The sequence below is a fragment of the Myotis yumanensis genome, unplaced genomic scaffold (genome assembly GCF_028538775.1).
Source record: "Myotis yumanensis isolate MYYU_CA2020_CCGP unplaced genomic scaffold, mMyoYum1.0.hap1 SCAF_16, whole genome shotgun sequence".
NCBI lineage: Eukaryota > Metazoa > Chordata > Mammalia > Chiroptera > Vespertilionidae > Myotis > Myotis yumanensis.
In genome coordinates, this window is record NW_027223767.1 from 37,035,417 (window position 1) to 37,048,192 (window position 12,776).

Sequence of the window (12,776 nt, forward strand, 5' to 3'; positions counted from 1 at the left end):
TGAGCTGGCGGGAAGGGGGTTTGGGGAGCGGGGTGCCCATTCGGGCAGGGTTTGTCCGCACTCAGTGGCATTAGCCAGCCTGGCCACCCGGCACGTCCTGACGTCTGACGGTCCCTGGGGGGCCCGGGGGGCTGCAGGCGGGCGGGCGGAGGGTCCTCTGCCTCCGTGCACTCCGCTTCCAGGGCTGAAGGGAGCCTTGGGGTCGGAGCGCTCTCCTCCTCGTCCCTGCGCGACCCGCGAGGCCCGACCCACGGTCACGGGGCGACCTCAGCCCCCACGTCCACCTCCCGGCCTCGCTCTGGCAGCCGCAGCGAGACACCGAGGGACGCTTCCCCGGAGGGACAGGAACCCGCAGGCGTCACTGGGCCCGGACACCGCCTCCGCGCCGCCCGCCCCGCCGCGCTGCACCTGCTCGTCGCGGTTGTGGCCGGCGCTTCCGCGCGCCCCACAGTTGCCGCCGCTGCCACCAAATAAAGAAGGGAAAGTACAGGGGCGACGGCGCCAGGGAGCGCGTGCGGAGGCTGTGCGTCAGCCCCGGGCACGGCTGACTGATTGTGGGCCAGGCTGGTGAAATGAGTCACTTCTCAAACCCGCGGCCGGCCGAGCACACTCACAAACATGCGCGCCCGACCCCCGGCGCGGCCCCAGGGGAAACCGCGGCCTCGGGCGAAGGGCGCCTCGCTCCGGCGTCCCCGCGGCCCAGCGCGGCCGTCAGGGACTAGAGGCGGCGCCCCGCGAGGGCCGGCGGCGGAAAGGCGACCGCGGGGGGCAGGTTCCCGCGTCTCGGCGCCCCCTGGCGCCCCTCCTCTGCTCTGCGGACAAGGGCAGCGCTTGTTAGCCCTTGGACTGGTTGCGGGGGACACAGCTGTACGCTAAGGGGCGTGGCAGGGGCGTGGCGGGCTCCAGGGGGCGGGGCCTTGCACGAGGGGCGGGGCAAGGCGCAGGGCGTAATGCGCAAGCGCGCAGGGCCCGCCGCGGTTGGCTGGCGGTCTGGGGAAGCCGGGCGGGGTGCAGGTACTGCGGCGGCGGCGGCGTCGTACCCGGGCCTGGGCCCCTGAGCTGCGCTACCGGGTTGTAGCGAAGGGGGCGGTCGCGGTCGGTGCTGAGAGATGAGGGTGTGGGCGGGGCTTCCACGGCGGAAGCTGGGAGGACAGCGGGGGCGGAGGTGTCTCCGGGGAGGAAGGCCCGGCCTGTGCTGAGGCTCCTCTGGGAGAAAAGACGCAGCGAGAGTCCCCGGGGAATCCCCCACCCGCCCCCAGTCGGGGACCCCGTCGCGCCTGCTCGGGACGAGCTCCAGGCGCCAGTTGCTATAGGCAACCAGCTGTGGTGACCAACTGGTCCCGGTTGCCCGGGTTATGCTGGTTTAGCGCTGGCAGGATCGCGGGCCCGCAGCCCGCCGAGGTGACGCTATCCTGCCCCCTGCAGCTCCACCCAGAGTAGGTCCGGGAGACTTTTTAATATGGGGCTTTTTCTTTTTTTAACACTACCTGTTTAATATTAGGGTGAAGGCACCCCGCAGACACTCTCCCGACCAAGCCCTGGCATGTCAGCACTTCAGTGGAGCCTGCCTTCCTAAAGGGGGGAAGAATACCGGGGCACATCTTCCTTCATGTGCTGTCCTGTCTCAGCCCAGCTGTGGGGCGGTCAGGGTGAGTCTGTGCTCTGCTCAGAGCTTTGACACTAGAGACCAGTTTGGGAGTTTCTCCCACACCCTACACCCCAGGATTCAGAGAGCCAGCCAGAACAGCCGTGAACTTAAATGTTCCCATCAGTTGTCTATCATTAAGCTGGGAAAATCTACAGGTAGTTAGAAAATATGATAGGTTCCAGACATAAATGTCCAATTTTTTCCCCTTTCCTAACGCACAGAGCCTCGTGGTGGAACAGCTGTTTGCCTTCCCCATTCAAAGGGAAGGATGAAAGCTCTACCTAAAAACAGGATGTGAGCGGAAGAGACCTGTCATTGTGAGTCTGGCTGCTGCTTGTCACTGATGTCATCCCCAGGGTGACATGACCTCGTGACCATAAACCTAAGTGGCTGCAGTTAAGGTACAGAACTGGCCGCTCTTGACATTGCTTCTCTGTTTGGTCTTGGACACCTTTGAGTCACGTTGGGAAGGATGAGTATTTCTCATGCGGCCTTAATGAGTCAATTCATAATGTCGCTGTTATTACCTAGATGTCAGAAGGAAATTAGAAATCAGGTCATGCTCTTAGTTTTTACATTGGGGTCAGGTTTCATAGGAGATAGAGGAATAATTTTCATGATTTTTTTTTCGCTTTTTCAGGTACCCTCCCCAAGAAATTGATTGGAAATGGGGAAAGCAAACTGTAGTTTGGTGTGGCCCCTCTAAAGCATAAGTACTGTATTTTTCCATGTATAAGACACCCCCCCCACACACACACTTTTCCAACCCAAAATTAAGAAATCAGTATTTTAAACATTTTGCTGTTTTCCTCTTAAGGCCTTCTTCTTTTTTGGCATCTTAAGGAGTTGTTCTTCCTGTTTTCTCCATTGTCTGATCATACGCTCAGTGGGAAGAGGTCCAAATTGTCTCTCTGCAGCTCTGTTCCATGCTCTTTTGCTTAGCTGATGACATTCAGTTTGAATTTTGCAGAGTAAGACAACCACTGGCATTTATCTTTTTTTTTTTTTTTTTTTTAACATCTTTATGGGCTCACAACGCTTTGGTCCCTGTTGCATCTTTGCCCTCTCCACCTCCACCTCCAATTACGGCGTCAGGTGACATCAGTAACAATAAGGCTCATGATTGGAGGAAATCTGTTTGACAAGGTATGGGCAGCTACACACCTGCACGGCTCCCTCCTTGGCTGACTTCTGTGTATAAGACATTCCTCGGTTTTCAGTCTAACGATTTTAGAAAGAAAAAAAAAAATAGAGTCTTATACACGGGAAAATACGGTAGTCAGACATTCCATTTTGGGAGAAATTAGAGGCGTGTGTGAAGTACAGGTAGAGTGAAGTCTCCCGCGTGGATATACATTTTATGTTTGAATAGCTCGGTCTTCTTGGTAGATGAAAACGGTACGGCACTCGGAACAGACACTTAGAACAGCTCTCATCTCAAAGAACCCAGCACTTGTGTCCCAGTATGAGAAGTTCGATGCGGCAGAGCGGCGTTTGATGAACGAAGCCTTCCGACCAGCCAGTGATCTCTTCGGGCCCATCACCTTGCATTCGCAGTCAGATTGGATCACCTCCCATCCTGAGCCTCCCCAAGACTTTGAAGAGTTTTTCAATGATCCTTCCAGAAAGACACCCTCTCGAGAGAAACACAGGATTTATATACAGTGCATTGGTATATACTATCATATGCTGCATTTGGTGTGGTTGTGCTGTGGTGCCGTTGCCTGGTATAGTTTGGGCTGTTCATCTCATTCCATAGTGGAAGTTTTTAGCCAAACTGCCTTAAAAGAAGATATTTTGTTTCTAAATCAGATTCGTGTTACTGAATGATAAAGGTGTTTTGAGAATTTAGATTTCATTTGTTTCTAATTCCAATCCATAATTATAGACTGAGGTAAAGACTGAGTATTTTAATCATCCTAATGTCTGTCTTTAAATTTTCTTCCATATTATAGGATCTCTAGGAAATACCAGAATTATCAGCGAAGAATATGTTAAATGGCTCAAGGGCTACTGTGAAGCATTTTTCTATGGCTTGACAGTGAAACTCCTAGAACCAGTCCCTGTCTCTGCAACAAGGTGTGCCTTTAGAGTCAATGATAGCACGGAGAACCTACAGATACATGCAGGTGAATGGAACAACTTCACAATTTTAATTGAGTCCAGGATGTGGAGATATATATAGCTAACACACGTACATATCTTTGTGAATAGGGCACATCCTGCACTTCTTGAAAAAGAAGAAACCTGAAGATGCCTTCTGCATTGTGGGAGTAACGATGATTGATCTTTACCCCAGAGACTCCTGGAATTTCGTCTTTGGACAGGCCTCTTTGACAGATGGTATTCCTTTTAGGCATTGTTTGTAGAAACTTTCTGAACTTGAGAATATTGGAAGATGCTGAAAAAGGGAAAAAATTCCATTATAATTTTGATGAAGGATATTTGAACTCTCATTAACTTAAGTGAAAATCTTGCTTAATTGTTTTTTTAACTCTTTTTGTGGTCATTTTGCATAGATGGAAGAGCCACACATTGCTTTATAAGTGCGTGCTTGTTCTGTGTGTGATTTTATTTTAAAAGAAAATAATTTTTTATTTTATTTTTAAAAGTAAGCTTTAGTCTGTTATTGGAGATACAGTAAACTTTGACTCATTAGAAACCCTGCATGGTAATGTTGGGGGTGGGAAATGATCCAGAAGAAAATCATAATTTTTGCCTATTTTTTTTTTTGTCTTCACTTCTGTTCTCCTACGCATCCTTTTTAAAAAAAATCTTCACTTGAGGATATGCTTATTGATTTTAGAGAGAAGAAGGGAAAGAGAGGGAGTAAGAGAAAAGAAAGAAAGAAAGAAAGAAAGAAAGAAAGAAAGAAAGAAAGAAAGAAAGAAAGAAAGGAGGGAGGGAGGGAGGGAGGGAGGGAGGGAGGGAGGGAGGGAGGACATTGATCGGTTGCCTCCTGTATATACCCCGACTGGGGATTGAATCTGTAACCTAGGAATGTGCCCTGACTGGGAATTGAACCCAAAACCTCTTGGTGGTGTTTGGGACAACACTCCAATCAACTGAGCCACCCAGCCAGGGCCCTCATGTCCATTTTTGCTCTTATTTCTCTACCCTTATCCCCAGGCTCAGAGACCCGTTTGAAGGGGAAAGGTCCAGAGAACTAAGGGGAGTGGTTGTCCATTAGTGTTTTGGGGATGGTGAGCAAGTACCAGGACTACTTTATGATACCAACTGTATGGACTGTCTAGATCACATATTAGCCTCCCTCTGACAAAGGTTTCTATTAGCGTCTCCTTCTCTTACCCGAATTCATCAGAGGTACGGGCCCAGGACACTACCCATTCATCCTCAATTTTCCAATATCTTCTTATGGCCCCGACTCTTCCCATGACCCTACCAGTACACTCTTTTGTAGACTTGGGTCACTGCTGTGTTCCTGAGTTGCGCTGCCTTTCTATCAAAAATGAACTTGTATGAGCTAAATTTTTTTCTCTCCTTTTATTTTTAACCTGGTAGAGATGGAAAAATTTTTAAAATTAAAACTATTTATGTAGATACTAGAGGCCTGATGCATAAAATTCGTGCAAGGGGCTTGGCCCTTGCAGCCGTGGCACCCGGCTTCAACTGGAAGGTCATTTGGCTGTCTGGTCTAATTAGCATATTGCGCTTTTATTATCATAGATTGTTGGCTAATTTATCTTGTACAGTTGAGGAGGTCAGGAAGCATTCCTCCAAAACGTTTCTACTTTAATTTTTTTAAGTTTCGTAAATACTGCATCACATACAAGAAACAGTAGCAAGCCAGCAGCATTGATCTGCCAGGCAGTGAGACAGTATCTTACAAGTGACTTTATTCTCTCCAGGTTTACAAAGAGTTGTGCTTTTAAATTGAGAAATGTTTAATTATAAAAAAAACAGTCTTCTATTTGTAGAATCATTAGGACGAATTCCCCTGAAATGCTCTTACTAAAGGTATTGTAAAATACGCCCACACTTTTTGGCCAGAAGAGGTTACTTGTGACACACGAGTAGATTCAGTTTCCTTCTTAACTTCCAGAATGTTTCCTTCTCCCTAAATTTCAAATACCAGTGGACACTTTCCAAGGAAGATTCTTTCTGAATCAAGTTGGATTGGACAAACTTACTATGAAATCATTTCCGTAACAAAAAGGCTCCTTATGACTTTCAAATAAGAACTGAAAGGCATAACTAACAGTGGTAATGTAAACAAGTCAGATTATAAGGCAATCCTCATTAGAATGAGTTGAAAATCATACTCTGTCCCCATGTGTGTGAAGATGGTTTAGACAAGCCTAAGACCTAACACAGGAAGTCAGTTACAAGGTTTATTCTGGTTCCCTGACTCCAGCCACATAACAGAGTTGTGCTGTGCCTAAGAAGGGGGAGGGGGGGTAGAGGTTCTGTCTTTTGTCTAAGGGCGCGGGCATGGTCTCCACGGCCTGGGGAATGGCATGAGGGAAGGAAAGGCCCCCTCACTGACACATAGTCATGGAGATCTGTTTATTGTGGAGTTTTAAAAAATATATTTTCATTGATTTCAGAGAGGAAGGGAGAGAGAGAGAGATAGGAACATCAATGATGAGAGAGCCATTGATCAGCTGCCTCCTGCACGCCCCACACTGGGGACCGAGCCTGCAACCTGGGCATGTGCCCTGACTGGGAATGGAACCTAACCTCCTGGTTCATAGGTCGACGCTCAACCACTGAGCCATGCTGGCTGGGCTTTTTATCATGTTCTTAAAGAGAAAAGTCATGAGCATGTGTTGTTCGTATGATCATTTTCATCAAATCAAGTACTCTTTCTGGAGTACTTGATTTGGACTATCCTTTGAGAAAAAGACTTCTTTTGTGGGAAAACCAAACCCTCCATAACTTCCAGTTTGTCAAGAATTTGACAAAAGACGATTGAGCTTTACAAAGCAGGACACATTGGATAGTAGAAGAAACTTTCGAGAGGGAAATCTGGGGCAAAGTCCTCCTTTCTCTTGGCAGACCTGAAGCATATTGGGCTCCGTGAAGGCAGGAGTACAGACACGCACTCCCTGGCCGGACGCCCTGCAGGAATCTGACTGTCATTCTGCTGTCGCTTGTCCTCTTTCCGTAGGTGTGGGGATATTCAGCTTTGCCAGGTATGGCGGTGACTTTTACAGCTCAAGCTACAAAGGCAAAGTGAAGGCGTCGCAGAGACAATCTTCGCGTGACTATTCGGTGTTTGATAACTATTACACCCCTGAAGTGACCAGTGTTCTGCTGCTTCGGTCCTGCAAGGTGAGTTGTTTACAAAATCTAACAGGATTATTAGTAAAGAGGTCTTAATTCCCTCCACTGCACATCCACGTTCCTTAAGGTAATGTTATCAATGAGCTTGTGTCACTTGTCTACTTTTGGTGGCTATTGCTTGACTGAAATAATGGATACCTTAATATTGAAATGTACAGTACCTGTGCCCGTTTTTTGTCCTGTTAGTTATACGCAGCCTTGGCTGTGCCCACATCCTCACCATTAGTTTAATTCCGGAATTCTGTAGGAGTAGGTAGCCCACCCTTTCAGGCTGCTGCTGGCCATCAAGGAAAGCTGCCTTCTTGGGGCCTGGAGGGTTAAGGAGAAAGGCCTTCCTCTTGGTCTCCAGGCTCCCTTCTCCTGCCTTGGTCCTACTGACAGTTCCTGATGTCTCCCCCGCCACTGCTCTTGGAAAGCCTATCTCCTCATATTGTTGAGAGCCGGGGACATAGGCTTTTCTGCTTTTCCCAGCACTATCTAGTAGGGAGAGTCCAGGGGTGCTGCTAAGCATCCTTCAGAGCACAGGATAGCTTCCTTCCCCCAAAGAATCTTCCCACCCAAAGTATCAGTGGTGTCGAAATTGAGAAACCCTGGTCTGGTAATTAAGTGGTTAAGTGTAGTGAAGAAAGCAGGAAGACATTTAAGGAGATGAGGGGTTAAGTCTTTGGGCAGATTGAAGTTTTGGGGATGATGGTAAGGGAATTGATTCCTACAAATCTGTTTCTTAGAAAAGTAAGGAAAAAGCAGGGGTGTGTAGCTTATTGTTGATGATGGTGGCTCTATAAAGCCTCAATGTGAATGTCTTGCAGACTTTAACCCACGAGATTGGACACATATTTGGACTTCGACACTGCCAGTGGCTGGCATGCCTAATGCAAGGCTCCAACCACTTGGAAGAAGCTGACCGGCGCCCCCTAGATCTGTGTCCCATCTGTTTACGCAAGTTGCAATGTGCTATTGGCTTCAACATTGTAGAAAGATACCAAGTAAATTGGGGTGGGGTCGTCAGAAGGGAGAAGTGGTTATATAAATAAATAGCAAACTACGATTTTATATTAGGCTTCTCTGGAGCTGTCATTTATCAGAGGAAATTAGTGCAGAGATAAGCAGGAAGCTGTGGTTAAAAAAAAGAGAGAGAAATATCCTCCTTAAAAACTTGACTTGCCTCTGAGTGCCTTACGCTTGTAGTTCATGAGCAGTGGTGGAAGAGGTTTCTGCCATTCATTTATGACAAGAGAGCCTGAATCTTCAGAACAGAATAAATGTTGATGCATGTGCAAAGTTCCTTTTTAAAAACTATAAAAATGTTGAGGTGATTCACCTTACCAAATATGGGACAGAGGTATAGTCATTACGAGGAAAAGATGATTTTAAGAAGGAAGAGGGAAAGTACATAATCTCAGTATGTGTGAAGGTATGTGTGTCCTCACGTGCCCACAAACATCAACACTACTCATGGTACAACTACCCATGCAGGTAACTGCATTACATGTCTACATGTACCTTCATATGTCTACACTTAACCTACGTGTATGCATTCACATCAAATCAAAAGCATAGTTTAATGCCTTGTGGGATATTTAGCAAGTTGAGAAAACAATATTCTCCCATCCTAAAAAACTGTGAGGATTAGTGTATTTATTTTTCATCTTTTCTCCTATGCATATGTGACTATAATGTATAATCATAGTTAGCATATTTTGGGTGTATATTTGTTCACTCAGTATGTTAGCATAAGTGTTCTTTTCATATTCGTAACCATCTTTATCAAATGGAACATCTTTATGGGTAATCTAAGTCACCGATTTAGAGAATCTGATTTAGAAGCCAGTGTTTTCCTCTTGCCTAAAACTATTTGCTGTGCTTTGTTAAAATATTAATCTCTTTTCTTCTTTTCAAGGCACTGGTGAGGTGGATTGATGATGAATCTGCTGACACGCCCCGAGTTACTCCAAAACATAGTCATGACGGTAATGTGAATTTGCCCAAACCTGTGGAAGCCTTTAAGGAGTGGAAAGAGTGGATAATAAAATGCCTTGCTGTTGTCCAAAAATAAGAACCTTCAAATAGGAGTAATTAAAATCCTTGCACATTATGCTTTCTTTTGTATGGAGTGCTTCATTGGAATAAACTGTTTACTGATTCTGCCCTGTATCATGGTGTAAGCATGACTTTCATATGCACTGGGAACCCCAAAATATTGATGTCACTCACTTGATTGCGATATTCCCTTTATTGCTGTGGTCTGGAACCGGCCCCCCAATATCTCTGAGGTATGCCTGTAGTTACAGTGCTAAACGAACTCTGACTTGGCAGGGGTGTGGTATTGGGGTTACAATTATTTAGACAATATGTAATGCCCATTTGTACCTACTCTGCACTGTGAGCAGGACAAAGAAACAAGTCATTTAGTCTTGTTAAAAGTTGGACAAACATGAGCTTTATGTAACAGGCATTTATTCAGCAACCATCACCCTAAATATTGTGTATAACTAGTGGTTGTGGGTACCTCTGGGCAATTTCTTAGGGTTAAGATTTGTTTACTGCAACTATGTCTTATGCCCTATCCATAATTTTTGTAGTTGTTAAACATGAAATCCATGTAAATTTTGCTCTGCAAATGCTGAATGAAGAAAAACAAGTGAATCCGAAATGCTATGCACTTTGGTGCCGGTGGAATTAGTAGTATCTCTCAGGTCAAAGGAAGGATTAAGTGTTAACATTTCATTCCACCGAGACTGAAGGGGGGTGGGCAGTGGTTTAAGTAGAAGGTGGCCAAGATCCTACTGAGAGTCTAGTCCCCGGCTTGTTCTTGGGACCACAAATTCACCTGATGAGAATACTTTCAAATTTCTAACCCTCAGAGGACCCGAGGGCGGGCTGGTATCCTCCTGGGAGCGAGCCTGCTAACCCCAGGCGGGCCGGGCTGGCCTCCGCCCGCTGGCGCTGCCCCTGCCCCCACAGGAAGCGGCGTAGCGGTCCGTGCGGTGCCGGGGCAGGGAGCCCGGACCGGCTGCTGTGAGCCGGCGGCGTCTCGGCTGCTCCCCTCCTCCCGACACCGGGACTTCCTTCTGCAGCGGCCGGGCCGGACCGCAGGCCGTGACTCCGCCTCCCCTGGGGCTGGGACCTCGGCCGCCGCGGAGGGGAGCGCTGGACGCGCCCACGTGTCGGGCTCCGCTCGGCTGCACCCGCGGGAGGCCTGGGGAAACCCGAATGGCGAGGCCGCCGAGCAGTAAGTGGGGCCACGTCGCGGGGAGAGCATGGGAACGGTGCTTTCCGAGAGTTTGAGCCTCAGTCCCTGCCTGCGCCCCGATGATAAGCTGGCGCCGAACCGTCCAATGCGCGTGTAATGAGCCACATGCGCTGGTCATTGACATGCTGCTGGGAGCCGCGTTAGCCAGTACAGAAGGAAGCGGGTGAAATGCATGTCAGTTTGTTATACGTTTCATTCTCTCAGCTTATCCAAAACATGGTTTCAGCGTGTGGTGAGTGTCCCCATTGCTGAGATGTCTTACACTCTGTGTTGGTCCTGAGGCTTCACATTCTGGCTGTTTTGCGCCTGCAGCTCGGCTCAGTCTCACGGGCACCTTCCCGGGTGCTCAGCAGCTCCGCGGGGCTCGGGCTGCGATTGGACGCCCGGCTCCAGGTTAGGACCGCCTCGTGGTTTCCATGGAAGGATGTGCCCGCGAAGTTGAATTAATGGGAGAGAAAAACTTTTTTTAAGGAAAAGGTCCTGCGGCCCCGGGAGTACAGTGAGCGTTGACGTTCAGGCAGCAAGGGCGTGAAGGCCGGAAGGGCCTCTGGCTTGGCACTGGTTCACTTGTGGGTCTTGCTGTTGCTCCCTTCCTGTTGCCAAAGGTGTGGTGTTTCCTTTACATGCGTTTTCACTTGGGGAGAGCAGGATGGTAAAGTGTCAATAATGTGATCGCTGCGAGGAGACAAGCCCAGCAGCCAAGGAAATGGTGTGCGGTGACACCAGAGGCCGCAATGAAACCAGATCCCAGGCTCCCTGTTCCCAGTGGTGCTTTGTTTTCTCTGTGCTGCATGACCTCATCAGAAAGAAAATACCACAAGCTGGAAACCGACCATTTTCTTCCAGTTGTTTATAAAAGGGGTTATAAGGTTAAACTCTTCTTCAACCTCTTTTCTCTTAAGTAGGGCCGCTGGGGTTGCTCAAAGAGAGAGAAATCAGAATACTTTGCTTTAACATTAAAAAAAAAAAAAAAGAGGTTCAGCCCCAGTTGTGTTGGCTCAGTGGATAGAGCCACGGCCTGCAGACTGAAGGATCCTGAGTTCGATTCCGACGAAGGGCACATGCCCGGGCTGCGGGCTCGATCTCCAGTAGGGGGCGTGCAGGAGGCAGCTGATTGATGGTTCTTTCTCATCATTGATGTTTCTATCTCTCCCTCTCCCTTCCACTCTGAAATCAATAAAAAAATATTTTTTAAAAAGAGATTCAATATCCAGGAAAGCATTTGCTGCCAGTTGAGACATTTTTTAAAAACATCATGGAGCCCCACTGGCTTTGTTAAGTGGTTGAGCGTTCACCTGTGAACTGGGTCACAGTTCAATTTCCCGGTTAGGGCACATGACTGGCTTGCAGGCTCGGTCCCCAGTAGGGGGTGCGCAGGAGGCAGCTGATCCAAGATTCTCTCTCATCATTGATGTTTCTATCTCTCTCTCCCTCCCCTTTCCTCTCTGAAATAAATCATATATATATATATATATATATATATATATATATATATATATATATATATATCCTTTATAGATAGAGGTTTGGGATGCCAGTTTTGGTGTCTAATTTCCCCTTAGGAAATTCGTAGTCACTGCAGTACGTATGGTTTGGATATGAGAGGTTATTTAACATGAAGAGTGAAGTTGCAAGTTTAACTTGTCCCTTTTCTTGTTCTGCACCAGAGGCAGTCAATACAGAAACAGAACACCAGAGGGCACTAGGTTCCTTACTTATAAGGCTGGCTGGCCCACCTGTTGGAGCTTGACGCCCTCACTTCTGTATCCAAGACAAATCTAAAGACAAGACAATGTGTACTTGTAGGAGTGACCTTAAGCATGTAACATGGCCGAAGTGTCTTTAATTAGTCATTTAAAGTAGTGTCCATTAATTACCATTTAAGAATTTAAAGGAAATGGCTTCTAAATGCTAGAACCCTGAGAGCCTCATTTCTGGGAGCTTTTTAAAAATAAGGATTCATGATCATTTCTTTATGAATTTTAGAATATTTGAGGAGTACAGAAATGTAAGTATAATAAATGCCTCCCATGAACTTCAGTGGTGACCTGGACCACGGGAAACCTGATTTGAAAATCATTTTTTTTCTCTCTTTTTAAAAAATGTTTTTATTGACTTTAGTGAGAGAGGAAGGGGGAGAGAGAGAGAGAGAGAACGAGAACATCGATCAGCTGCCTTTCATGTGCTCCCTGACTGGGAATGAGCCTGAGACCCTTTGGTGCACGAGCTGAGCCATACCAGCCGGATGGTCTATGTGTCTGCTTCTATGATATTAAGTAGTGTGTTACCATCAACTTTGTTCTTCTTTCTCAAGGTTGCTGTGGCTATTTGGGGTCTTTTGTGGTTCTATATAAATATTTGGATTATGTGTTCTAGTTTTGTAAAAAATGCCATTCGTGTTTTGATAGGGTTTGCATTGAATTTATAGATTGCTTTGAATAGTTTGGACATTTTAACCATGTTAATTCTCTCTATCCATGAGCACAGTATATGCTTCCATTTATTTGTGCCTTGCTTCTATTTCTTTCTTTAGTATCTCATAATTTTCCAAGTACAGGCCTTTTGCAT

The 12,776-nt window shown here is 47.1% G+C and overlaps 2 protein-coding genes across 9 annotated transcripts in view; both read left to right on the forward strand.

Moving 5' to 3' along the window:
• Positions 1-998: 998 nt before the first annotated feature.
• Positions 999-9,109, forward strand: AMZ2 (archaelysin family metallopeptidase 2). Of its 8 annotated transcripts, none has more exons than XM_070393987.1 (8): positions 999-1,014; positions 1,502-1,649; positions 3,038-3,320; positions 3,604-3,777; positions 3,863-3,991; positions 6,780-6,943; positions 7,765-7,941; positions 8,856-9,109. In XM_070393987.1, the coding sequence occupies exons 3-8, from the start codon at positions 3,038-3,040 to the stop codon at positions 9,009-9,011; spliced, it is 1,083 nt and encodes a 360-aa protein (XP_070250088.1). In that variant the 5' UTR covers positions 999-1,014; positions 1,502-1,649; the 3' UTR covers positions 9,012-9,109. The 8 variants fall into 8 exon arrangements, with proteins under 8 accessions (XP_070250088.1, XP_070250083.1, XP_070250086.1 ...); XM_070393985.1 differs by lacking the exon at positions 999-1,014 and adding an exon at positions 1,348-1,401; XM_070393979.1 differs by lacking the exon at positions 999-1,014 and adding an exon at positions 1,870-2,049 and having other exon boundaries at positions 1,447-1,649.
• A 998-nt stretch (positions 9,110-10,107) lies between these two features.
• ARSG (arylsulfatase G) overlaps positions 10,108-12,776 on the forward strand; it is a 91,142-nt gene continuing 88,473 nt past the window's right edge. The window contains exon 1 of the mRNA XM_070394470.1: positions 10,108-10,187. The gene's annotated coding sequence lies outside the window, so the exon portion shown is untranslated. The remainder of the gene's footprint in view (positions 10,188-12,776) is intronic.

Excerpts from the sequence above, each read along its gene's own strand:
- AMZ2 (XM_070393987.1), top strand. The coding sequence starts at position 3,038 with ATGAAAACGGTACGGCACTCGGAACAGACACTTAGAACAGCTCTCATC. Across the intron at positions 3,992-6,779 it reads ACAGGCCTCTTTGACAGATG|GTGTGGGGATATTCAGCTTT; the intron begins GTATTCCTTTTA and ends CTCTTTCCGTAG. Across the intron at positions 7,942-8,855 it reads ACATTGTAGAAAGATACCAA|GCACTGGTGAGGTGGATTGA; the intron begins GTAAATTGGGGT and ends CTTCTTTTCAAG.